General features: G+C 51.7%; 1 protein-coding gene across 1 annotated transcript; it reads left to right on the forward strand.

Moving 5' to 3' along the window:
* Window positions 1-1,939: 1,939 nt before the first annotated feature.
* Window positions 1,940-15,601, forward strand: LOC140398680 (keratin, type I cytoskeletal 19-like). Its single transcript, XM_072487661.1, has 8 exons — window positions 1,940-2,486; window positions 3,276-3,358; window positions 6,690-6,846; window positions 7,887-8,048; window positions 8,807-8,932; window positions 9,311-9,531; window positions 10,890-10,924; window positions 15,370-15,601. Exons 1-8 carry the CDS (start codon window positions 2,064-2,066, stop codon window positions 15,465-15,467), a joined length of 1,305 nt encoding a protein of 434 aa, XP_072343762.1. The 5' UTR covers window positions 1,940-2,063; the 3' UTR covers window positions 15,468-15,601.
* The last annotated feature ends 11,666 nt before the right edge of the window (window positions 15,602-27,267 follow it).

The following is a 27,267-nucleotide window of genomic DNA, read 5'->3' on the forward strand; positions in this document are numbered from 1 at the left end:
GGCTTAAGTAGGGTGCTCTTTCCGAAAGCCCATGCAGACTCGATGGGCCGAATGGCCTCCTTCTGCACTGTAAATTCTGCACTGTAAATGCTATGATTCTACTCTGCATCATCAGCGAAGTAATGGAAGGAGTCATCAACAGAGCTATCAAGCGACACTTACTCAGCAATAACCTGCTCATTTACGCTCAGTTTGGGTTCCGCCAGGGTCACGCAGCTCCTGACCTCATTACAGCCTTGGTTCAAACAAAAGAGCTGAATGCCAGAGGTGAGGTGAGAGTGACTGCCCTCCACATCAAGGCAATATTTGACCGAGTGTGGCATCAAGGAGCCGGAGTTAAACTGGAGTCAATGGGAATCAGGGGGAAATCTCTCCGCTGGATGGAGTCATACCCGGCACAAAGGAAGATGGTTGTGGTGGTTGGAGGTCAATCATCTCAGTCCCAGGACATCACTGCAGGAGTTCCTCAGGTTAATGTCCGAGGCCCAACCATCCTCAGCTGCTTCATCAATGACCTCCCTTCCATCATAAGGTCAGAGGTGGGGCTGTTTGTGGATGACTGCACAATGTTCAGCACCATTCGCAACTCCTCAGACACTGAAGCGTCCGTGTCCAAATGCAGCAAGACCTGGACAATATCCAGGCTCGGGCTGACAAGTGGCAAGTTACAGTCGTGCCACACAAGTGCCGACAATGACCATCTGCAATAAGACAGAATCAAACCATCACCCCTTGACACGTAATGACATTACCATCACTGAATCCCCACAATCAACATCCTGGGGGTTACCATTGATCAGAAACTGAACTGGACCCAGCCACATTAATACTGTGGCTACCAGAGCAGGTGAAAGGCTTGGAATCCTGTGGTGAGTAGCTCACCTCCTGGCCTCCCCAAAGCCTGTTCACCACACACAAGGCACAAGTCAGGAGTGCGATGGAATACTCCCCACTTGCCTGGATGAGCGCAGCTCCAACAACACTCAAGAAGCTCGTCACCATCCAGGACAAAGCAGCCGAATTGATTGCCACAAATAATCAAAGCCTCCACCAGCGATGAGCAGTAGCAGCCGTGTGCACCATACAAGATGCACTGCAAAAACTCACCAATGTTCCTTAGACTAGCTGTCTCACTCTGCATGGTAGCAGTGGTTAGCGCTGTTGCATCACAGTGCCAGGGTCCCAGATTTGATTCCCGGCTGAGGTCACTGTGCACGTTCTCCCCGTGTCTGTGTGTGTTTCCTCCGGGTGCTCCGGTTTCCTCCCACAAGCCCTGAAAGGTGTGCTTGTTAGGTAATTTGGACATTCTGAATTCTCCCTCTGCGTACCCGAACAGGCGGCTTTTCCCTAGCACTGTGAAGCAACAATGCTAACCATTGGGCTACCGTGCCACCCAACAAGATGCACTGCAGCAACTCACCAAGGCTCCTTTGACAGCACCTTCCAAATGTGTGATCTGCACCACCCAGAAGGACAGGGGCAGCAGACGCATGATGACACCAGTGCCTGCAAGCTCCCCTCCAAGTCACTCACCATCCCAACTTGGGAAATATATCGCCATTCCCTCACTGTCACTGGGTCAAACTCCTGGAACTCCCTCGCTAACAGCACAGTGGGTGAACCGACACCACATGGACTGCGGCGGTTGTAGAACGCCACCCCCTTTTCAAGAGTAATTCGGGATGGGCAATATATTCTGGCCTTGCCAATGAGCTTCACAGACTGTGAAAGAATCCAAACCAGTTATAGGCTGGACACCATTGGATGTCCCATTAGAAGCAGAGCTTTCCGGAAATATTTTCTATATTAACTGGGTGTGTGAGATGCTTCTAGTGAACAATAGTGATGATGATGTGTCCTCATGTTGGTATGTGGCTAGACCTGCTCCCACTTTTCAACATTCTGATCTTTTATTCTGCATTGTCATTTGAGAAAGCCGAAGGTTTACATTCTCCAGTGCCACCAAGAGACGCCCATGGAGGTTTGGGGAATAAATTTCCGAGCATTGGCTGCAGTTGTCACTGTCTGACCCGGAGTGCAGTGACTTTGAGCGGATTGTGAGAATGACTTCCTTGTCCTTACTGAACCGAACGCCCCGCAGGAGCAGCGGCTCCGTTATCCTCAGCTCCTCCAAGTCTAGCAGGCAGAGTGTGTCCTCCGGGGGCAACAAGGGCCGCCGAGCCCTGAGTGTGTACAGCACGCCGTCCCGCAGCACCCGCATCTCCAGCGCCAGCTCGGGCTATGGGGGCAGCTTCTACTCCGGGGGGCACAGCGCCGGCCCCTTCGAGGCCTTCAGCGTCAATGAGAAACAGACCATGCAAAACCTGAACGACCGCCTGGCCCTGTACCTGGAAAAAGTGCGCTCTCTGGAAAAGTCCAACAACCAGCTGGAGGTACAGATCCGCCAGTTCTATGAACAGAGAACAGTGTCAGGAAGCAAAGACCTGGGCACTTATTGGCAAACGATTACTGATCTCCGTCAGCAGGTATGGCAACTCTCAACTCAGGCAGGAAGTTAGTCTTTTAAAAAGGTTTTTGTCCAGGGGCTGTGGGTATCAGTGCCCGGGCCACGGTGTACTGCCCATCATCACCCTCACTGCCCTTGCCTTGGGTCTAGAGTCACATGTAGGCCAGACCAGGTCAGGAGGGCAGATTTCCTTCATTGAGGACATCAGTGAACCTGGTGGGTTTTTATAGCTCTTTCATGGCCAACATTAGACTTAAAATTCCAGATTTCTATTAGAATCCCTACAGTGCAGAAGGAGGCCATTCGGCCCTTCGAGCCTGCCCCCACCCTCTGAAGGGGCACTCTGTCTAGGCTCACCCCCCTGCCCTATCCCCATAACGCCACCTAACTGTTGGACACTCAGGGGCAATTTATCACGGACAATCCACCTAACCTGCACATCTTTGGACTGTGGGAGGAAACCGGAGCACCCGGAGGAAACCCACGCACACACGGGGAGAACGTGCAGACTCCGCACAGACAGCGACCCAAGCCGGAATCGAACCTGGGACCCTGGCGCTGTGAGTAATCAGTGCCACCGTGCCAGCCATTGAATTCAAGTTTGACTATCTGCCGTGGTGGAATTCCAACCCAACTTCCCAGAGCATTATTACTCTGGGTGCTGGGATTGCTGGTCCAGTGACTATTCCACTGTGCCATATAATCCATCTTGTGGAAATGTGTTTGAATGGAGCCGATTCCATTGACCCTTAGTTTTGGGTCTTCCACAAGCAAAGTCATGAATGATATTTAATGTTGTATTTTACAGATTAATGATGCCTCTCTTGCCAATGCCAGGATATTGCTGCAGATTGACAACGCAAAACTGGCAGCAGACGACTTTAAAACCAAGTGAGTCCTTTTTTTGGTTCCATCAACTCATTAAAATTAAGAAGAAAGAACCCCGCCAGAATAGCTGTAGCCTGTGTGTACAATCTTCCCAGCTGCAGCCTGTATCTGTACAATCTTCCCAGCAGCAGCCTGTATCTGTACAATCTTCCCAGCAGCAGCCTGTATCTGTACAATCTTCCCAGCTGCAGCCTGTGTGTACAATCTTCCCACCTGCAGCCTGTATCTGTACAATCTTCCCAGCAGCAGCCTGTATGTGTACAGTCTTCCCAGCAGCAGCCTGTGTGTACAATCTTCCCAGCAGCAGCCTGTATGTGTACAATCTTCCCAGCAGCAGCCTGTATCTGTACAATCTTCCCAGCAGCAGCCTGTATCTGTACAATCTTCCCAGCAGCAGCCTGTATGTGTACAATCTTCCCAGCTGCAGCCTGTATGTGTACAATCTTCCCAGCAGCAGCCTGTGTGTACAATCTTCCCAGCAGCAGCCTGTATGTGTACAATCTTCCCAGCTGCAGCCTGTATGTGTACAATCTTCCCAGCTGCAGCCTGTATCTGTACAATCTTCCCAGCAGCAGCCTGTGTGTACAATCTTCCCAGCAGCAGCCTGTGTGTACAATCTTCCCAGCAGCAGCCTGTATGTGTACAATCTTCCCAGCTGCAGCCTGTATGTGTACAATCTTCCCAGCAGCAGCCTGTGTGTACAATCTTCCCAGCAGCAGCCTGTGTGTACAATCTTCCCAGCAGCAGCCTGTATGTGTACAATCTTCCCAGCTGCAGCCTGTATGTGTACAATCTTCCCAGCTGCAGCCTGTATCTGTACAATCTTCCCAGCTGCAGCCTGTATCTGTACAATCTTCCCAGCAGCAGCCTGTATGTGTACAATCTTCCCAGCAGCAGCCTGTATGTGTACAATCTTCCCAGCTGCAGCCTGTATGTGTACAATCTTCCCAGCAGCAGCCTGTATGTGTACAATCTTCCCAGCAGCAGCCTGTATCTGTACAATCTTCCCAACAGCAGCCTGTGTGTACAATCTTCCCAGCAGCAGCCTGTATGTGTACAATCTTCCCAGCTGCAGCCTGTATCTGTACAATCTTCCCAGCTGCAGCCTGTATCTGTACAATCTTCCCAGCAGCAGCCTGTATGTGTACAATCTTCCCAGCAGCAGCCTGTATGTGTACAATCTTCCCAGCAGCAGCCTGTATGTGTACAATCTTCCCAGCTGCAGCCTGTATGTGTACAATCTTCCCAGCAGCAGCCTGTATGTGTACAATCTTCCCAGCAGCAGCCTGTATGTGTACAATCTACCCAGCAGCAGCCTGTATGTGTACAATCTTCCCAGCAGCAGCCTGTATGTGTACAGTCATTGGCAGTCCCTGAGACTGAGGATGATTTGTTTCTGAGATGGTTGCTAATCCAATGCACAATCTGCAGACTCAGCCACATTTGGGGCAGGTCTTGCTGGCAGGGTTGGGTATTTAGGTGATTTGGAGATCTGGGGCGAAATTCTCCTACCCGCCCCGCCACATTTCAGCCCCGACCGGCCGGCGGGAGTCTCCGTAACACCGGCCGGTCAATGGGGTTTCCCATTGTGGGGCAGCCCCACGCCGTCGGGAAACCCCCGGGCGCCGGCAAAACGGAGACTCCCGCCGGCGGAGAATGATGCCCAAGATGCCTCGACCTTGTCTCTGAGTAAACCTAACTAAGCCTCTCGACATGTTTGGTGCCGTACTGAATAAACCGTCTTCATTTTGGTTATTAACAAGCTATGGTCTCTCACGAGTTGGTGAGGGTGTGTGACCTCTTCAGAGGAGCTTTGAGGACATCCCGAAAGTATCTCCATGTCCTCCATGAATCTCCTGTGCCCCAACTCCGAGCGGGACAATTGCTTCACGAGTCTGGTGTCAGGCGCAGAGCAGCTGGATTTCAGTGATAAGCTCTTCGATGCTGAGCAGGTTGGTTTAGAAGAAAATGGTGCAGTTAGGCTACCTTTCCCGACACCATATTTGGAGGATCTGCCAATCTTGGAGATCCTCCAAGATTTGTTGAGGGTCGTCAAGATGTTACACAGAAAGCCAGATAGAGAATGGGAAATAGGCAGAAGTACAACATGTTAAAGGGGTTGCTTGAAAACAGGTCTGTAGAAATCATACAATTAAACAGCACACAGAGCATTCAGCCTAACGTGCCTGTGTGGACTATTTGAAAGAGCCGTCCAATTCATCCCACCCGGCCCTGCTGTGTCCCTATAGCCCTGCAGTTACTTTCAAACATTTGTCCAACTCTTGTTTGAAAGTTATTATTGAATCTGATTCCACTGCCCTTCAGATCAGAATAACTCATTGTATAAATAACGTTCTCCTCATCATACCAACAAACCCACCCCCTTCCCCTCAACAGACCCCCCCCCCCCGCCACCCCTCCCCCCCACCCCTCACCCACCCCTATCAACCCGCCACACACCCAGCCTTTTGATGGACTTCAATCTGTGATCTCTGGTTAGTGACCAATGGAAAATGTTCCTGTTCAGAAGGAAGGACCTCCGAGGAGGTGGGGTTTGTTCAAAGCTCCAACACAGAGGGAAAAATTCAACTTAACTTACAGATCTAGGAAACTCCTTAGCAAATAGGTATTTGTTAGGATTCCAAAACCTACTGCCCCCCCCCCCCCCCACCCACCCCCCCCCCCCCCCCTCCCATGGCTTTCATGGGAGAACAAACTTAACTGGGAAGAGATTCCAAGGGTTTGTAACTTCCTGTTCATATCTACAAAGCCCGTGGTGTCTCCGAGCTTAGTGGCATTGACAAACATGGATTTATGACTCGCCATCCCGTCAACAAAATCATTGATCTCTCTGGGGAAACGCCAATCCCAAAGTTAGGATTTCAACTTTCCATAGCCTCCCAATCAGAAGACATTCCCTTTATCCTTACTTCCCATCTCCTGCCTCCTGACCAATCACCAGCCCACGTCATTAGGTCATCTCCAATTCCGTGCACTTTCTCTTTCGCTGAACGTCAGACACCTTCGGGATGTCCATGTAGTCAGCATCCAGAGACATTTGCCTATTCAGAGTGTTAGTGGCCTCCCCAGAACTTCCAACTAGACCAGCCTGACATTTGAAATAAAGACAGAAATTACTGGAAAAACACAGCCGGCCTGGCAGCATCTGTGGAAAGAGAAAATAGAGATAGCGTTTCGAATCCAATGTAACTTCTTCAGACATTTATTGGGGCCCATTGTCACAGCTGGCTCTGATCATGTGCTGCCCTTTAGGCCTGTAAACATTTTTGAAACAGTTTTTTAAAAGGTATTATGGTTCATGTCTATCTTATAGATATGAATCAGAGTATGCCATAAGACGTGGAGTGGAGATGGACATTGGAGGTTTACGCAAAGTGCTGGATGAAATGACCATCACCAGGGCTGACCTGGAGTCGCAGATTGAACGAGTGAAGGAAGAGACAATTTACTCCAAGAAAAACCATGATGAAGTAAGCAGCTTCTGAGCAATCAACAACAAAATACGCTTTGTTCTAATTTTAGTAGAATGTCATATGATTGGCGGGTGGGGTAAAGAGCTTAAAGTGGGGTAAAGGGTAAAGTGTCTACATAGCATGGGACTGGAGCTTTAAGCAGGGGAGGCTGCATAGAGGGGGAGGGTTCCCTTTACTGAGGAGCATTTCTGACCCAGTTAAGTAAGTTTTTATGTTAATCTGATATGCTCCATCGTCAATATTCCGTCAGAATGATTAGATTCACTTTCACAATGAGCCCTGGGGGGAAATGGAAAAATAATAGAAGATCCAGCCTGGAGGAGCCCCATCTCTTGCACCATCCACAGTTTCCATGACCCAGAATTCCACGTGCTAGCTGCAACCTGTAGATTTATTTCTGTAAATCCATTAATTTTCCTATTCCACTGTTTGCCCAGTAACTTGTTCCTGAACTCATCACCCTTTGGATCAAGAAACAGACGACTAGGGGACTGGTGTCTCCAGCCCAACATCTGCTCGTACGTTAATCCACTGTAACTCCTCCAATAACGGAATATCCTGGAATATCATTAAAACAGGAGACAGATACTGCACGCAGTGCTCCCGGTGTGGTCTAGCCAAGGCCTTTCGGAGTTTATATTGCTTGCTTTTCATCCCAGAATTCCAATACATTTTTCCAACAGTCCAGGGATATTGTCAGGTTAGCTTTAGTGACATGTTCATTATACCCATGATTCCTGTCCTGCTTCAATAACTCAAATATATTCACATTTCAATACATAATTCACAGCAGCCACCTTGCTGGCAAATCTTATTATCTTACAGTAAAGTGCATCCGCTATTTGTCTGCTAATGATTGGGTTTGTCAGAATCCTTGAGAATTTGTTCACATTGATATCATTTTTTGCCACTGCTCCCAATTAGAGATTGTCACCTTCAGGTTACTGCTCCCCTACCATAACCACCAGGATGGACGATCCATGCGCTTGTAACCCAAACACCCTCATCGCTCTTTCTTTCTCTTTCTTTCTCCACAGGAGCTGAAGATTCTCCGCAATCAACTACGCGGCAGAGTCACAGTGGATGTGGATTCTCTCCCAGGCGAAGATTTGACCAAAGTTCTGGGCGAAATAAGAGAAAAATATGAACTAGTGGTCGCGAAAAATCAGAAGGAAGCAGAATCCTGGTACAGGGAACAGGTAATGAGATTGACCAATTAGGGCTGTGCCACAGGCTGCTATGTAAATATGGGCGGAATTCTCCAGTTTTTGGGATTAACTTTTCCCGCCGACAGCATTTCTGTAGCATTTTTAACTTTAAAATGTCTCAAGGTGCTTCACTATAATTTGACACTGAGACACCAGGAATATTCAGGCAGGCAAAAAAAACTCTGATCAAAGAGCCTGGTTTCAAACGAGACAGACAGGATTAAGGAAGGTGTTCCACAGGTTGCAGCCCAAATGGTTGAACACATGCGTCCATTAGGCTCAACCGAGGTATACAGCACTCCAAAACCCAGTGAGCCCATCTCCAATAGTCGTCTTAACTCAAACCTTACCATGGAACGCTGAGATAGCCTGTAGCTGGAAACCTTGTCTGCATTTTTGATGCATCTTTTTATTGCGATTCCATCCTCCATTCCGCTTTTTTTCTGTAGTTGTCACAACCAATTACCTCCAGAAACTAGTCAGCAGCTATGACTGGAGTCCAGAGCGAGAACACTGGCCATACTCTATCCAGTAGAAATATTGTAATGCGCTTACTGAAATTCCAAATCCATCCATTAACTTGGCACAGATCAGGAAGACCTTGGACCTTGTAGATCAGAAGCCACTGGATCATCAGAAAAGGAGACAGAGAAATGATTATATTTGAAATAATTATAAGTGAGACTGGATAAAAACTGAGTCGCTCTTTGCTTACACTTTCAAAACTTTGAACTTTTTTTTAATGACAGTGTGCGAATCTACAACAGACAGTGTCTACGACTACCCAGGTAGTCCAGTCAGAGAATTCACAGCTCACAGAACAGAGACGGAAACTGCAGACATTGGAGATTGATCTTCAGACATTACTGAGTGTGGTGAGTACAGTCCTGGGTTACATCCTCAGTAATCAGATTTGTACTTCCTCAACTTATAAGTTCATAAGATATAGGAGCAGAATGAGGCCATTCGGCCCATCGAGTCTGCTCCGCCATTCGATCATGGCTGACCCCATCCTGGCCTCAACTCCACCGTCCTGCCCGTTCTCCATAACCCTTCAACCCATTCCCAATTTAAAATCTGTCTAACTCCTCCTTAAATTGACTCACTGTCCCAGCATCCACCGCACTCCGGGGTAGCGAATTCCACAGATTCACAACCCTTTGGGAGAAGTAGTTTCTCCTCAAATCTGTTTTAAATTTACTCCCTCTTATCCTTCTTCTCCATTGGTTACTGATTGTTAATTTCTGATGTAGAAAATGTCTCTGGAAGACAGTCTCCTGGAAGTGGAAGATCGCAACGCTCTGGAGTTCAACAGACTGCAGGGCCTCCTGAATGACCGCCAAGAAGACTTGGCGCTTATTCACGCGGATATGCAGCGAAAATCCCAAGAATACACACAGCTTCTGAGTATCAAAATGAGGCTGGAGATGGAGATTGCTACATATCGCCGCCTCCTTGAGGGAGAAGAAAATAGGTGAGGAAATAACTAAAACTGCCTCCACGCAACACACATTCACTGGCTCGCTCTCAGCCTTTCCCTTTCCTGAAGCTTTAATAACCCCAGCTTGATGGAAACACTAAGGGGGCTGCTTTGCTGAAGGTGTGAACACAATTGCTGTGTTAATAACACATGCCTGTTTGTAAATCTGGGTTCAGCTTTCAATTTTGGAGCTCATCGATCATCATAAAGATAGAAACATGCCTGTTGTTGCTGAATCAGAACTCAGGCACAATGTTCCTGAAGGTGTGGAGTGGTCTGGCTGTCACAACAGCTGTCAGGGTAAAGAGAGAATGGACAGCTTCTCAGATGTAATACTGGAGGCCTTGGAGGAAAGGAGGGATGTCCCCTCGTACTCCTGTCCGCTTGTCACAGTTCCCTCCTCTGGTATCGTTCAGCCTGGTCCCATGTCCCATTCCTACTGCAGACTGATGGGGTTCCTTAGAACAATGCTGATGACCAAAGAGCTCCCTTTGTCCTGATGACTCTGAGAAGGTGGAGGAGCACTAATTCTGTTCAGGTGAAGCCCTCAGAGACTTTCTGGCATATATGTTGCGAGAATGTTGTTGAATTATCGACAAAGTGATCCAAGTAATCTCTTTATGCGCCTCCAGCAGCGAAACCTCAGCCTGAGTTTACTCCTTTTCAGCATTCGCCCCCACACTGCACAGGCAGTCTCATTAACAGGTGCTAGCAAAGCAATTTTGTCAATCGGATTCTTTTAGAGTACCCAATTCATTTTTTTCCAATTAAGGGGCAATGTAGCGTGGCCAATCCACCTACTCTGCACATTTTTGGGTTGTGGGGGCGAAACACACGCAGACACGGGGAGAATGTGTAATCTCCACTCGGACAGTGACCCAGAGCCGGGGTCAAACCTGGGGCCTCGGCGCCGTGAGGCCGCAGTGCTAACCACTGTGCCACCGTGCTGCCCATGTCAATCGGATTCTTAACAATCCTCATAGAGGCCGTTCGCAACATGCATTCTCCTTACCGAGTTTGTGTTGTGTGCTGGACCAATGCCACAGTTTCAGGATCCAGCCGGATTCTGGTCACCGAGAAGGCACATTGTCACCTTTGGAATTCAGGGGCAGTGACTGATTTATTGGAAGATGCCGAATGTCTCTAACTCCTTCGCTGCTTCTCCACTTTGATCTTTACAGCATCCTTTCCGACTCCACCCCAAATATCTCACTTTCACGCTCCAGCGCTGTCCCAGCTGAGAATCCTATTGGTCCAGTGCACAGTCCCGATCCTAGCCTTCCTCTCTCAGATAATTTTAATTGACTTTCTCTTGCTGCCTAATTATGAATTATTCTTTGTTTCTCTTACAGATATGTAACAGAAATCAAGTCAGAAGTTGTCGAAAGTAAGTAATTGGAGTCAGTGGGTGTCAGTCGGGATTTTGTCAGGGTCTACACTACACGGGGAAGCTGGGTAGTGAGAGAGATACTGAATCCCACACAATCTGTTCCATAACGTGCTGGGAAATATAGTGGGGGAGAGAAAGATGGCTTATTGGTTCATTCTTTTGACTTGAGCGGACGGCAGGCAGGACGGTGGGTGCATGTTCAATCTGCAGGGTCTCTCTCACAGTCAGCCGCTTCAACTGGAACAGATTTGTGTTGCCAAACAAGGCAGGAATTCTCAGTGTTGGTTAACCTGATATTACGGCTCAGCTCCATTTAGTATTGCCTCAAACTGCTTGAGTCTGACCACATGTACACTCAGTGATGATGGTGGGCAGCACACCCGGCTCTGATGCCAACATTTTCCAGAAGCTCACTGTGACCTAATGAAGGAGCATCAATTTGCTCAGTAACGCAAACCATCAGTAACGCAAACCATCAGTAACGCAAACCATCAGTAACGCAAACCATCAGTAACGCAAACCATCAGTAACGCAAACCATCAGTAATGCAAACCATCAGTAACGCAAACCATCAGTAACGCAAACCATCAGTAACGCAAACCATCAGTAACACAAACCATCAGTAACGCAAACAGAAGCAGAGATTGGGCCAGAGCCAGGTGAACTGGAGCAGATTTTGCCCCATTACTTAGACATTTTCACTGACTCTTCATCTCAAATAGATTCACCCTGTACCTTGCTGATTGGGAGACTTGATCACAGTGCGTTGATCATTCTGAGGGAGCGCTACACTCTGAGGGTCAGTACTGAGGGAGTGCTGCACTGTCAGAGGGTCAGTACTGAGGGAGTGCTGCACTGTCAGAGGGTCAGTACTGAGGGAGTGCTGCACTGTCAGAGGGTCAGTACTGAGGGAGTGCTGCACTGTCAGAGGGTCAGTACTGAGGGAGTGCTGCACTGTCAGAGGGTCAGTACTGAGGGAGGGCCACACTGTCAGAGGGTCAGTACTGAGGGAGTGCTGCACTGTCAGAGGGTCAGTACTGAGGGAGTGCTGCACTGTCAGAGGGTCAGTACTGAGGGAGGGCCGCACTGTCAGAGGGTCAGTACTGAGGGAGTGCTGCACTGTCAGAGGGTCAGTACTGAGGGAGTGCCGCACTGTCAGAGGGTCAGTACTGAGGGAGTGCCGCACTGTCAGAGGGTCAGTGCTGAGGGAGTGCTGCACTGTCAGAGGGTCAGTACTGAGGGAGTGCTACACTCTGAGGTTCAGTACTGAGGGAGTGCTGCACTGTCAGAGGGTCAGTACTGAGGGAGTGCTGCACTGTCAGAGGGTCAGTACTGAGGGAGTGCTACACTGTCAGAGGGTCAGTACTGAGGGACTGCTGCATTGTCAGAGGGTCAGTACTGAGGGAGTGACGCACTGTCAGAGGGTCAGTACTGAGGGAGTGCTGCGCTGTCAGAGGGTCAGTACCGAGGGAGTGCTGCACTGTCAGAGGGTCAGTACTGAGGGAGTGCTGCACTGTCAGAGGGTCAGTACTGAGGGAATGACGCACTGTCAGAGGGTCAGTACTGAGGGAGTGCTGCACTGTCAGAGGGTCAGTACTGAGGGAGTGCTGCACTGTCAGAGGGTCAGTACTGAGGGAATGATGCACTGTCAGAGGGTCAGTACTGAGGGACTGCTGCACTGTCAGAGGGTCAGTACTGAGGGAGTGCTGCACTGTCAGAGGGTCAGTACTGAGGTTGTGCTGCACTGTCAGAGGGTCAGTACTGAGGGAGAGCTGCACTGTCAGAGGGTCAGTACTGAGGGAGTGCTGCACTGTCAGAGGGTCAGTACTGAGGGAGAGCTGCACTGTCAGAGGGTCAGTACTGAGGGAGTGACGCACTGTCAGAGGGTCAGTACTGAGGGAGTGCTGCACTGTCAGAGGGTCAGTACTGAGGGAGTGCTGCACTATCAAAGGGTCAGTACTGAGGGAGTGCTGCACTCTCAGAGTCAGTACTGAGGGAGTGCTGCACTGTCAGATGGTCAGTACTGAGGGAGAGCTGCACTGTCAGAGGGTCAGTACTGAGGGAGTGCTGTACTGTCAGAGGGTCAGTACTGAGGGAGTGCCGCACTGTCAGAGGGTCAGTACTGAGGGAGTGCCGCTCTGTCAGAGGGTCAGTACTGAGGGAGTGCCGCACTGTCAGAGGGTCAGTACTGAGGGAGTGCCGCATTGTCAGAGGGTCAGTACTGAGGGAGTGCCGCACTGTCAGAGGGTCAGTATTGAGGGAGTGACGCACTGTCAGAGGGTCAGTACTGAGGGAGTGCCACACTGTCAGAGGGTCAGTACTGAGGGAGTGACGCACTGTCAGAGGGTCAGTACTGAGGGAGTGCTGCACTGTCAGAGGGTCAGTACTGAGGGAGTGCTGCACTGTCAGAGGGTCAGTACTGAGGGAGAGCTGCACTGTCAGAGGGTCAGTACTGAGGGAGTGCTGCACTGTCAGAGGGTCAGTACTGAGGGAGAGCTGCACTGTCAGAGGGTCAGTACTGAGGGAGTGACGCACTGTCAGAGGGTCAGTACTGAGGGAGAGCTGCACTGTCAGAGGGTCAGTACTGAGGGTGTGCTGCACTGTCAGAGGGTCAGTACTGAGGGAGTGCCGCACTGTCAGAGGGTCAGTACTGAGGGAGTGCTGCACTGTCAGAGGGTCAGTACTGAGGGAGTGCCGCACTGTCAGAGGGTCAGTACTGAGGGAGTGCCGCACAGTCAGAGGGTCAGTACTGAGGGAGTGCCGCACTGTCAGAGGGTCAGTACTGAGGGAGTGCCGCTCTGTCAGAGGGTCAGTACTGAGGGAGTGCCGCACTGTCAGAGGGTCAGTACTGAGGGAGTGCTGCACTGTCAGAGGGTCAGTACTGAGGGAGTGCTGCACTGTCAGAGGGTCAGTACTGAGGAAGTGCCGCACTGTCAGAGGGTCAGTACTGAGGGAGAGCTGCACTGTCAGAGGGTCAGTACTGAGGGAGTGACGCACTGTCAGAGGGTCAGTACTGAGAGAGAGCTGCACTGTCAGAGGGTCAGTACTGAGGGTGTGCTGCACTGTCAGAGGGTCAGTACTGAGGGAGTGCCGCACTGTCAGAGGGTCAGTACTGAGGGAGTGCTGCACTGTCAGAGGGTCAGTACTGAGGGAGTGCCGCACTGTCAGAGGGTCAGTACTGAGGGAGTGCCGCACTGTCAGAGGGTCAGTACTGAGGGAGTGCCGCACTGTCAGAGGGTCAGTACTGAGGGAGTGCCGCTCTGTCAGAGGGTCAGTACTGAGGGAGTGCCGCACTGTCAGAGGGTCAGTACTGAGGGAGTGCCGCACTGTCAGAGGGTCAGTACTGAGGGAGTGCTGCACTGTCAGAGGGTCAGTACTGAGGGAGTGCCGCACAGTCAGAGGGTCAGTACTGAGGGAGTGCCGCTCTGTCAGAGGGTCAGTACTGAGGGAGTGCTGCACTGTCAGAGGGTCAGTACTGAGGGAGTGCTGCACTGTCAGAGGGTCAGTACTGAGGGAGTGCTGCACTGTCAGTGGGTCAGTACTGAGGGAGTGCTGCACTGTCAGAGGGTCAGTACTGAGGGAGTGCCGCACTGTCAGAGGGTCAGTACTGAGGGAGTGCTGCACTGTCAGAGGGTCAGTACTGAGGGAGTGCTGCACTGTCAGAGGGTCAGTACTGAGGGAGTGCTGCACTGTCAGAGGGTCAGTACTGAGGGAGTGCTGCACTGTCAGAGGGTCAGTACTGAGGGAGTGCCGCACTGTCAGAGGGTCAGTACTGAGGGAGTGCTGCACTGTCAGAGGGTCAGTACTGAGGGAGTGCCGCACTGTCAGAGGGTCAGTACTGAGGGAGTGCCGCACTGTCAGAGGGTCAGTACTGAGGGAGTGCCGCACTGTCAGAGGGTCAGTACTGAGGGAGTGCTGCACTGTCAGAGGGTCAGTACTGAGGGAGTGCCGCACTGTCAGAGGGTCAGTACTGAGGGAGTGCCGCTATGTCAGAGGGTCAGTACTGAGGGAGTGCTGCACTGTCAGAGGGTCAGTACTGAGGGAGTGCCGCACTGTCAGAGGGTCAGTATCGAGGGAGTGCCGCTATGTCAGAGGGTCAGTACTGAGGGAGTGCCGCACTGTCAGAGGGTCAGTACTGAGGGAGTGCTGCACTGTCAGAGGGTCAGTACTGAGGGAGTGCTGCACTGTCAGAGGGTCAGTACTGAGGGAGTGCTGCACTGTCAGAGGGTCAGGTCTACCCAGAGAGTGATGGTCAAATTTATGCCTTAGTTAATATCAAAAACAGATTATTTATAATATTGCTGCTGATGGAATCTTTCGATGCTCAAATTATCTGCCACATTGCCCCGGCTGTGGGATTCCTGAGGGTATGAAAGGCACTCTATAAATGCCAGTTCTTTCTGCTTGTTTATTTTCATTGCTTTTTAATTTATTTCTTACAGAGCCAAAAGTGGTGAGAACCAAGCAGGTTGTTACCATCACTCAGACGCTTGTCGATGGGAAAGTTGTCAACACAGAGCAGGTGGTTAATGTGAAGTAACCAAACCCCCTCCTGCGCAGTTTTGGTCTTGATGATCGTCAGGAGATTCTAAAATCTAATAACCATTCTATAATGTTTTGTTCTTTGGGTTTTCCCTGTTCTTTAATAAAGTAGTTTGGAGTGTTGCATCACAACTTTCTCTGTTTTATTGGTGTTAAACTGGTTGACCAGTGATTGGGGTAATCTGTAATCATCATAGATTATCATCATAGAATTTACAGTGCAGAAGGAGGCCATTCGGCCCATCGAGTCTGCACCGGCTCTTGGAAAGAGCACCCTACCCAAGGTCAACACCTCCACCCTATACCCGCAACCCAGTAATCCCACCCAACACTAAGGGCAATTTTGGACACTAAGGGCAATTTATCACGGCCAATCCACCTAACCTGCACATCTTTGGACTGTGGGAGGAAACCGGAGCACCCGGAGGAAACCCACGCACACACGGGGAGGATGTGCAGACTCCGCACAGACAGTGACCCAAGCCGGAATCGAACCTGGGACCCTGGAGCTGTGAAGCAATTGTGCTATCCACAAGGCTACCGTGCTGCCCAGTTGCTGACGTTGGTGCAGAACCAGCCAAATTAGCCGGAGGGTTCCGGTTCTGATCTCCAGCCTGTGTGTGATTGGCTAATCTGAAGCAAAGCATCATTAGGGATGTGTGAACACAAGTGGAACAACCTCACACTGAGCGCTGTGTCGTAGTCCTGTCCCGAGAAAGCACAACTGTAGATGTTTGCACAGAACAAGAATGGATTTCTGTCTGACCATCCCAATAACAAGTTAGGATTGAAATCGGGTCTTTAATGTAGTAAAATGCCCGAAACTGCTTCACAGCAACATTGTCAAAGCAAAGTTAACAGTGAACAAAAAAAGGAGACAAGACAGCTTTGTGAAAGGTGAAAAAGATCAGTCAAACTCCCCCGTGAATAAATTGAATGACCCCGCCTCCATTGCTCTGTGTGTGAGGGAATTCCTCCGGCTGGCCACCCTGTTTGAGAAAATACATTTCCTCATCTCCATTTGAAATGAGAGACTCCTTCTGCGGGCTTCTCCGTCGCCGGGAGTCTCCGCCAGCAGCGCCCCCACGTCCCCGCGTCTCTCGACGGCGCGGGGTGCCCTTCGATTGGAAACCCCATTGGTTGGCTGCAGGAGGGGGGAGTGCTGGAAAACGGGGCTGGTGGACTGAGAATTCTGCTTCTTATTTTTTTTTAAATAAACATCTTATTGAGGTATTTTTGGTATTGTAACAACAAAATAAAGAGTGTACAAGAAACTATAAACATAGTGCAAAAGCCGTCTCCCCCCCCCTTACAGGTCCCAACTTTACTAACCCCCTACTCTAAGCTAAACTAACCCCCACCCTTCTGCTGACGATTAATTTTCCGCGAAGAAGTCGATGAACGGTTGCCACCTCCGGGCGAACCCTAACACTGACCCTCTCGAGGCGAACTTGATTTTCTCCAAACAGAGAAAGGTAGCCATGTCCGATAGCCAGGTCTCCAACTTAGGGGGCTTTGAGTCCCTCCAAGCTAATAGTCTCCGTCTCCGGGCTACCAGGGAAGCAAAGGCCAGAACGTCTGCCTCTTTCTCCTCCTGGATTCCCGGGTCTTCCGACCCCCGAAAATCGCCACCTCTGGACTCGGTGCCACCCTTGTTTTTAACACCGTGGACATGACATCTGCAAACCCCTGCCAAAATCCCCAAAGCTTCGGACATGCCCAGAACATGTGGACATGGTTCGCTGGTCCTCCCGCACATTTTGCGCACCTGTCTTCCACTCCAAAGAATCTGCTCATCCGGGCCACTGTCATGTGAGCCCAGTGAATGACCTTAAATTGTATCAGGCTGAGCCTGGCACATGTTGCGGACACGTTGAATCCACTCGCGTCCGCCCATAGACCATCCTCTATCTCTCCTCCCAGCTCCTCCCCCCACTTGCGCTTCAGCTCCTCGGTCTGCGTCTCCTCCGACCCCATAAGTTCCTTGTAAATGACTTCTGCTTGTAACCATGGAGTGATTGGTCACATAAAGGGCTGTTCCTGTTCAAAGTCGCAGAAAAGGGCTCTTTTTACCCAGATCCGGGTGGGATTTTGATGAAAAGGCCTAGGTGACTGTTAGAGGAGTAGTTTACCCCTGGAATGGGAAGTCTCCTGATCACCGGACTCGGCAGAAAACAGGGAGAGGTTTGGCTGGAAAGTTGAAGCAGTTTTGTGCTTCACAGACAGTCTCTTCCAGCATGCAGGCAGGGGAGGGGCAAGCTGTAAGGCCCCAGGTACAGGAACTGATGACTTTTAGCAAGGAGGAATTCCATAAACAGAGGAAAGAAATGCATGAGGATCTTGCAAAGGCCACTGCAGAAGCTGTGGCACCCCTGAAGAGTACTTTGGGGCGGATGGAGAGGTGTTTGGAGGTGCAGGGGTCACAGATTGGGGAGATTGAAGCAGTGATCTCGGACCACAGCGATCGTGTGGTGGCTCTGGAGGTGGAGGTGGGGCTCCTAGGAGACCTTTGTAAAACGCTGAGGGCAAAGGTGGAGGAGCAGGAGAACGCCTCGAGAAGGCAGAACCTGCGAATAGTGGGCCTGCCTGAAGGAGTGCAAGGCGTGAGTGCCACGAGGTCCGTCTCGAGGATGCTGACGGGACTGGTGGCAGAAGGGGTGCTAGATAAGGCACCTGAAGTGGACCGAGCCGAGAGGTCTCCGAGGCAAAAGCCTCGAGCTGGGGAGCCGCCGCGGGCGGTGATCGTGAAGCTTCACAAATTTGAAGAGAAAGAGAAGATTCTGCGGTGGGCCAGGGAGAAGCGTAGCTGCGACTGGGAGGGGAATAGGGTCCAAATTTATCAGGACATCGGAGCCGAGTTGGCAAAGCGACAGGCAAGCTTCGACAAGGCCAAGGCGGTGCTGTACCGGCGGCAGATCAGGTTTGGGGGGCTCTACCCGGCGGAATTATGGGTGACGTTCGGAGTATTATTTCGAGACACCAGAAACGGCCGAAGACTTCATTAAGGAGCATAAACTGGGGGAGAACTAGTGGACAATGCTTGGGAACCGGGGTGCTGGCACTGTAATGGGCGGGAGCATGTTTGAAGTGGATGTAGGATTGGGGGATTGGCACCTTTTTTTGTGGGGTGTTCAATGTTTAGATTGTAAGGAGTTGTAGGGGTGAAAAGTTTATGTGGGGGTGGATGTTCCCATCCCCCCTCCTGTTTTATGGGACTGTTTGTGTTTAACATCTGTTTGTTTGCTTTTGGAGAAGGCTACCTGGAGTTCAGGAGAAGTCCTTGTTTGGGTGGAGAGGGTAAGGCCAGCAGGAGGGGGGAGGGCAAGGCCAGCAGGAGGCCTTCTTCTTGGAGCTGAGGAGTGGGGGGGGGGGGGGGGTCATTAGGATGTGCCTTTGGGCAGGGGCAGCCGCGCTAGCAGGTTATGCTGGTGAACGGAAGTGAGGTGGTGGGGGAGAAGGCCAAGAGGGGTGGCTGAGGGGAGTGGGGAAGTGGGGGGGGAAGGGGGGTTTCGGCGACGCGGCAGGGGGTGAGAGATGACATGGTTAAGGGCGAAGAAAGGGGCCATCTGGGATGGGCTAGGTACAGAGTGGAATTAAAGGGGCAGGAGTTAAGTGAGGAAGATGATGGACGGTAGAGGGGATTGGAGGTGCAAGCCTCCGGTAAGATTGGTAACGTGGAACGTCCGGGGACTGAATGGGCGGGTTAAAAGGTCGCGGGTGTTCGTGCACCTCAGGAGCTTGAAAGCGGGGGTGGTCTTTCTGCAGGAGACACCCCCCCGTGTGAAGGACCAGGTTAGGTTAAGGAAGGGTGGGTTGGGCAGGTTTTTCACTCGGGGTTTGATTTGAAAGCGAGGTGTGTGGCGATTTTAATGAGCAAAAAATGGGATTAGTGAGTGCGAAGGAGGTGAGGGATCCAGGTGGGAGATATGTGATTGTGAGCGGGGTATTGGAAGGGGCACCGGTAGTGTTGGTAAATGTGTATGCCCCAAATTGGGATGATGTGGGTTTTACGAGGGGGTTGATGGCAGCAATCCCGGATTTGGCCACGTACCAGTTGATCATGGGAGGAGATTTTAACTGTGTCCTGGAGCCGAGGGTGGATAGATCGAGCCCCAGGTCGATGGGTACGAATGGCAAGGGAGCTGGGGGTGTTTATGGAGAGGATGGGTATGGTGCATCCATGGCGATTTCAGAACCCAGGGGGAAGGGAGTATTCCTTCTTTTCACACGTCAAAAAGGTGTATTCGAGGATTGATTACTTTGTAGTGAGTCGGGAGATTTTGGTTGGGGTGGAGGGGGCAGAGTATGCGGGGATAGTTATCTCGGACCATGCACCCCACTGGCTGGATATTCGGTTCAGTACGGGACGAGAGTAGAGGCCGGGGTGGAGGTTTGACTCGGGGTTGTTGGCAGATGGAGGTTTTTGTGATACGGTGCGGTTGCCGATTAGGGATTATGTGGAGTTCAATCCGAATGGGGAGGTGTCGATGGGCATTTTTCGGGAAGCTCTGAAAGCAGTGGTCCGGGGAGAAATTATCTCATTTACGGTTCGTGCGAATAAGGAAAGGAGGGTGGAACATGACCGTCTAGTGAGCGAGATAGTGAAGGTGGACAGGGAATATTCGAGGGTGCCCACCGTGGAGGGATTGGCGAGGAGGAAAAAGTTGCAGGGGCAATTTGACAGGCTGACAACAGGGAGGCGATAGGGCAACTGCGTAGGGCAAGAGGGGTGCAATACGAGTATGGGGAGAAGGCGAGCCGCATACTGGCGCACCAGCTGCGGAGGCAGGGTGCGTCCAGGGAAATATTGAAGATCCGGGCTGGGGGTGTGGTGTCAGAGCCAGGGAAGATAAATGAGGCATTTAGAGAGTATTACCAGAGACTTTATGAGGCAGACCCAGGAGGAGAGGAGGGGGACATGGGGCGGTTTCTGGATGAGCTGGAATTTCCCCAGGTGGAGGAAGCAAAGAGGCAGGTGTTGGAGGAGCCCCTGGGGCTGAGGGAGGTGCTGGATAGTATCAGGGGTATGAAGTCGGGGAAGGCCCCTGGGCCGGATGGGTACCCGGCAGAATTTTATAAGGAATTTGCGGCGGACCTGGCACCACATCTGTTGGGGGCGTTTAATGAAGCGCTGGAGAAGGGGGAGTTGTCAGAGACGATGAAGCCCGCAGTAATCACACTAATCCCCAAAAAAGGGAAGGATCCGGTGGAATGTGGGTCGTATAGACCCATATCATTATTAAACATTGATGTGAAAGTATTGGCTAAGTTGTTGGCGGGGAGGATGGAGGATTCTGTCCCGGGGGTGGTTGCAGAAGATCAAACAGGCTTCGTGAAGGGCAGGCAGCTCGCGAGTAATATAAGACGGCTGTTGAATGTGGTGATGAATCCGTCGAGAGCTCTGGTACCGGAAGCAGACTTGGGAATGGAGATCAATTGGGGAGTATGGAGTGAGGCACTGCGAAGGGTAAATGGGACCTCCTCCTGTGCCAGGATGAGCCTGATACAGTTTAAGGTGGTGCACAGGGTGCATATGACTCGGGCGAGAATGAGTGGGTTCTTTCAGGGGGGTACTTCAGGGGAAATGGGGGGGGGGGGCGTGAAAAAGGAGAAAAATCCGTACAAACTGTATTGTTGATTGTTGGGAAGAATGTTTCCCGGGGTGTTTATTTGCTGTAACCTACTTTGATACAAGTTTGAATAAAATGCATTTGAAAAAAATAAATAAAAATAAGTTCCTTGTAAATGTCCGAGACACTCCCTTCTCCTACCCGCCCTCTGAAAACTGTCCTGAATCCCCCTTAGCGGTAGGAGCGGGAAGGTTGACACTTGTTTACGAAGGAAGTCCCACACCTGCAGGTACCTGAATTTGTTTCCCCTCGCCAACCCAAACTTCTCCTCCAGCGCCCTCATACTCGGAAAGCTCCCCTCGATAAACATATCCGCCATCCTCTCAATCCCTGCTCTCCGCCATATCCGGAACCTCCCGTCCATACTCCCCGGGCAAACCGGTGATTATTACAAATTGGGGATCAGACCGATGCTCCCTCTGCTTCCACACGTCTCCTCCATTGCCCCCAGACTCTCAGGGCCGCCACCACCACGGGGCTGGTGGAGTACCGTGCTGGCGGGAATGGCAGAGGCGCAGTTACCAATGCCCCCAGACGGGTGCCCTTGCATGAAGCTGCCTCCATACGCTCCCATGCCGACCCTCCCCCACCACCCACTTCCTGATCATGGCTATATTAGTCGCCCAGTAATAGTTACTAAAATTTGGCATTGCCAGCCTGCCCTCTCCCCGACTCCGCTCAAGCATTACCTTCCTTACTCGTGGGGTCTTGCCCGCCCAGACGAAGCCAGTGATTACCTTATTGACCCGTTTAAAAAAAGACCGCGGAATAAAGATTGGGAGACACTGAAATACAAACAGGAATTTCGGGAGGACTGTCATCTTCACCGTCTGGACCCTCCCAGCCAGTGACAACGGAAGCGCGTCCCATTTCCGAAAATCGTCCTTCATTTGGTCTACTAGTCGGGCCAGATTTAATTTATGTAGCCGGTCCCATTCCCGCGCCACTTGAATGTCTAGATACCGAAAGCTTCCCCCTACTAATCTAAACGGCAGCTCCCCCAATCGCCTCTCCTGTCCCCTCGCCTGGGCTGCAAACATCTCACTTTTCCCCATATTTAGCTTGTACCCCGAAAACCGGCCAAATTCCCCTGGAATCCTCATGATTTCTTCCATCCCCTCTATTGGGTCCGATACATACAGAAGCAGGTCGTCTGCATAGAGCGAGACTCTGTGCTCCACCGCCCCCCCACCCCCCGGACCAGCCCCTTCCAACCCCTTGAGGCTCTCAGATCAATTGCCAACAGCTCTATAGCTAGCACGAACAACAGTGGGGAGAGGGGGCATCCCTGTCTCGTCCCCCGGTGCAGTCTAAAATAGCCCAATGTTGTCCTATTCATCCGTACGCTTGCCACAGGAGCCTGATACAGCAACCTGACCCAGTCGATAAAGCCCCGCCCGAATCCGAACCGTCCCAGTACCTCCCACAGATAGTCTCCCATTCTACCCGATCAAAAGCCTTTTCTGCATCCATTGCGATCACTACCTCCACCTCCCTACCTTCCGAGGGCATCATGATCACGTTTAACAACCTTCTTACATTGGCCACCAACTGCTTACCCTTAACAAACCCCGTCTGGTCCTCCCCAATAACGTCTGGTACACAGTCCTCAATCCTGGAGGACAAAACTTTGGCCAGCAATTTGGCATCCACATTCAACAGGGAGATCGGCCTGTAGGACTCACACAGCTCCGGGTTCTTGTCCCGCTTAAGAATCAGCGAACTCGTTGCCTGTGACATCGTTGGGGGCAGCACCCCTCTCTCCCTTGCCTCATTGAACATCCTCATCAACACTGGCCCCAATATCCCAGAGAACATTTTATGAAACTCCACTGAGTACCCGTCCGGACCCGGGGCTTTACCCGACTGCATGGCCTCCAGACCCTCCACTATCTCTTCCAACCCGATCGGGGCCCCCAGCCCTTCTACCAGCTCCACATCCACCTTTAGGAAATTCAGCCCCTCCAAGAAGTGCCTCATCCCCCCCGGCCCCGTAGGGGGTTCCGACCTGTACAGCCAACTGTAGAAATCCCTAAACGCCTTATTCACCCCTGCTGAATCTCTAACCAGGTTCCCATCTCCGTCATTTACTTTCCCTATCTCCCTGACTGCCTCCCTCTTTCTAAGCTGCTGTGCAAGCATTCTGCTGGCCTTCTCTCCATGCTCATAAATCGCCCCCCTCGCCTTTCTCAGCTGCTCCACCGCCCTCCCTGTGGCTAACAAGCCAAACTCCACCTGTAGCCTCCACCGTTCCATTAAAAGCCCTACCTCTGGGGTCTCCTCATACCTCCTATCGATCTGTAGTATCTCCTTAACCAGTCGGTCCATCTCTACCCTGTCCACCTTCTCCCTATGGGCCCGTATCGAGATCAGCTCCCCTCTGACCACCGCCTTCAGTGCTTCCCACACCACCGCTGCTGACATTTCCCCCGTGTCATTGACCTGCAGGTAGCTCTGAATATATTTTCTCAGCCGCTCACACACCCCTTCATCCGCCAAAAGTCCCACATCCAACCTCCAGTGCGGGTGCTGATTACTGTCTTTACTAACCTGCAGGTAAACTCTGTGCGGAGCATGGTCTGAGATTGTGATCGTCGAGTACCCCGTGTCCACCACCCCAGCCAGCAAGGCCCTGCTCAAAATGAAGAAATCAATCCGGGGGTACACTTTATGCACGTGTGAGTAGAAGGAGACACCCCCCCCCCCCCGCCATCTGCTCCATGAACCCTTTTAGTTCCTTTGCCATTGCTGGCACCCTGCCCATTTTCGAGCTTGACGGGTCCAAGTCAGGGTCAATAACTGTGTTGAAGTCCCCTCCCATGACCAACCTGTGCGAGTCCAGGTCCGGTATCTTCCCCAGCATCCTCTTTATAAACTCCACATCATCCCAATTTGGCGCATATACATTTACTAATACCACCTGCACCCCCTCCAGTTTCCCACTGACCATAATGTACCGACCTCCCACATCCGAAACTATTCTATACACCTCAAACTCCACCCGCTTATTGATCAGGATCGCGTCCCCTCTCGTCTTTGAGTCTAGAACTGAGTGAAAGACCTGACTGACCCAGCCTTTCCTCAATCTAATCTGGTCAGTTACTCTAAGGTGCGTCTCCTGCAACATTACCACGTCCGCCTCAGTCCCCTAAGATGCACGAACACACGTGCCCTCTTGACCGGCCCATTTTGCCCTTGAACATTCCAGGTGATCAGCCTAGTTGGGGGGCTCATTGCCCCCCCCCCCCCCACTTCGCCGATAGCCATCCCCTTTTTTGGGCCCGCCTCCAGCCCATGCTCTGCGCCTTCACCGGTCCGCCCCCAGGCAGCCTCTGCCCCCAACCTCCTCTCTGTCCCTTAGCCCAAGTCCCTCCCTCGTCAGCAGAACATTTCCCCCCCCCCAGTAACAACACTCTGTAACCCAACCCCTTTAATAAACCGAACATATGCACACCCCCCACTGCACCTCCGTGAGCTAGCCCGCCCAGCTAGCTTGGTGGCCCCCATCCCTGGCGCCGGATAGTCTCCCACCTATTGTTCCCTCCCCACCCTCCCCCCGCTCATACAAACATACTCCAACATCAAACAGTCCCCACACAATTGCCCAACAGAAAAACACCAAAATCTAAACAAGCACACCTCCATCCCCCAACAGTGCAAATGAAAACCTCAACTCACTCAGCTCTGCCACTGGTCCCAAATCAATGCAAAAGACATTACAAACAGCTTCCACAAAACGGAAAACGAGAAACTTTTTTTTATAAAAGAACAGAAAAACAAAAAATACCAAGAACGTTGCAGCAAAGTTCAAAAGTTCTCAGTCCACCACCAGTCCTTTCCTTTTCGCGAAGTCCAGCGCGTCCTCAGGCGACTCAAAATAAAAGTGCTGTTCCTCGTACGTGACCCAGAGACGGGCCGGATACAACAGTCCGAACTTCACCTTTTTCTTAAAAAGGATCAACCTAATCTGGTTGAAGCCTGCTCTTCTCCTGGCCACCTCAGCACTCAGGTCTTGGTAGACCCGCAGGATACTATTGTCCCACTTACAGCTCCGTGTCTGCTTGGCCCTCTGTAGAATGCGCTCCTTATCCAAGTACCTGTGGAATCTCACCACCATTGCTCTTGGGGAGGTCTCCCATTCGTGGCTTCCTCGCGAGCGCTCTGTGAGCCCTGTCCACCTCCAAGGGTCGGGAGAACATCCCATCCCCCAGCAACTTCTCGAACATGCCCGCTATGTATGCCCCAGCATCCGCTCCTTCGGACCTCTCCGGGAGACCAACGATTCTCAAGTTCTGCCGGCGGGACCTATTCTCTAGGTCCTCCACCTTCTCCAGGAGCTTCATCTGCTGGTCTCTCAGCGTCCCCACCTCCAACTCCACCGCAGTTTGATGTTCCTCCTGCTCAGCCAACGCCTTCTCCACCTTCTGGATCGCCCTGTCTTGACCGCTGGGTCAACAAACCAGAGGTCCGGTCCTCTGCCAAGCTGTCTCCCGCTGCAGCTTCAGCCCGAGCCTTCTCTGTCTTTCTGTTTCTGCCTTTACGAGCACTTCTAGTCCTTCTCTCCATGCACCGATGTGGGAATTCGGTACACAATTGCCTCTGTCATCAGGTTTACAAATCAAGTCCGGTAGAAAATCGGGGGGAAAAGGTCCAAAAGTCCGACCAGAGCGGGAGCCACCAAATGTGCGACTTACTCCTTCATAGCCGCCACCGGAAGTCCCCGCCTCTTACTTTTGAATTATGGGCCAGATTCACCATTTTCCGACGCCGATTTTGTAATTGGTGATTGGGCGGAGAATCCTTCTGCCCCCAAAATCGGGGGCGGTGCCTGTTTGACGCACGTTTGTATCCTCCGACCCCTGCGAAATGGCGTCATCACCTCGCGTGCCACATGCCATTGGGTCATCTTTAGCGCAACACTGGAAGACCCTCCCCTGATACTCCGCCCCCGATGGGCCGGGTCCCCGACCCCGCGGTTGACGTGTGGTCTGAGCGGTCGGGGACCCGACGTGGCGGCCGCGGACTGTGTCCAGGGCCGCCAACTGATGGGCAAGAGCCGTGCTGCTGGCCGGGGGGGGAGGTTCCGCGGGGGCTGGGGGGACTGGTGGGGGTGCTCAGGGGGTGGCCAGGGGCAGACTATCTGGCAGGTCGAGTCCGCGCACGGCCGGCGCCATGTTTTACGGTGTGGCCGCGGCAGGACGATGTTGTGAGCATGCGTGGCCACGGACCCAGCCATTCTCAGGGAGTTTATATCGTGTGAGCCGGGAGTTTTACTTGGCGCCAATTGTTTTGTTGTAAAATGCTACAGTTCCTCTGCACTTAGTCCCAAAAATGGTGAATCCCGGGCGGCACGGTGACGCAGTGGTTAGCACTGCTGCCTCACGGGGCAGCACGGTGATGCAGTGGTTAGCACTGCGGCCTCGCGGTGCCAAGGTCCCAGGTTCGATCCCGGCTCTGGGTCACTGTCCGTGTGGAGTTTGCACATTCTCCCCGTGTTTGCGTGGGTTTTGCCCCCACAACCCAAAGATGTGCAGGCTAGGTGGATTGACCACGCTAAATTGTCCCTTAATTGGAAAAAATGAATTGGGTACGCAAAATTCATTTTTTTAAAAATGAATCCCGCCCCATGTCTCCATCTAAAAGGGGGAGTCGGAGAATGGAGAGATGATCTCCTTGCACCAGCATAGAAAAGACAGACAGATCATTGCAACCAACTCAACAATGACTGGACACATTCCTGATGGGTCGGTCACATGACCCCCTAGCTCCTGCCATTTGTCATCCATCATGTCCCTCCTCACAGCTCATCGCCATCCTACACCATGGGAAAGTGCTGACGGATATCCCCAAAATATAATAGACAGCAACGTGGGTCTCCTCCGGGTGCTCCAGTTCCTTCCCACAGTCCAAAGATGTGCAGGTTAGGTGGATTGGCTGTGCTAAATTGCCCTTAGTGCCCAAAAAGGCTGGGTGGGGTTACTGAGTTACGGGGATAGGGTGCAGATTCGATGGGCCGAGCGGCCACTGAAAATTCTCTGATTTATTTAATGCCGAATGACATTTTTCTCAGCTTTTGCTACCATACCCTTGAGATTAATCTTTTAGTCCGAGAGATAGGCATATAAATTCAGAGCAGAAATAGGCCATTCAGCCCCCTCGGGCCTGTTC

This window comes from Scyliorhinus torazame, chromosome 21 (genome assembly GCF_047496885.1).
Source record: "Scyliorhinus torazame isolate Kashiwa2021f chromosome 21, sScyTor2.1, whole genome shotgun sequence".
NCBI classification, from domain to species: domain Eukaryota; kingdom Metazoa; phylum Chordata; class Chondrichthyes; order Carcharhiniformes; family Scyliorhinidae; genus Scyliorhinus; species Scyliorhinus torazame.

Bases quoted from the DNA above. Each gene is read 5' to 3' on its own strand.
- LOC140398680 (XM_072487661.1), top strand. From the start codon at position 2,064: ATGACTTCCTTGTCCTTACTGAACCGAACGCCCCGCAGGAGCAGCGGC. The intron at 2,487-3,275 runs GTATGGCAACTC...TGTATTTTACAG, and splicing joins TTACTGATCTCCGTCAGCAG to ATTAATGATGCCTCTCTTGC. The intron at 6,847-7,886 runs GTAAGCAGCTTC...CTTTCTCCACAG, and splicing joins CCAAGAAAAACCATGATGAA to GAGCTGAAGATTCTCCGCAA.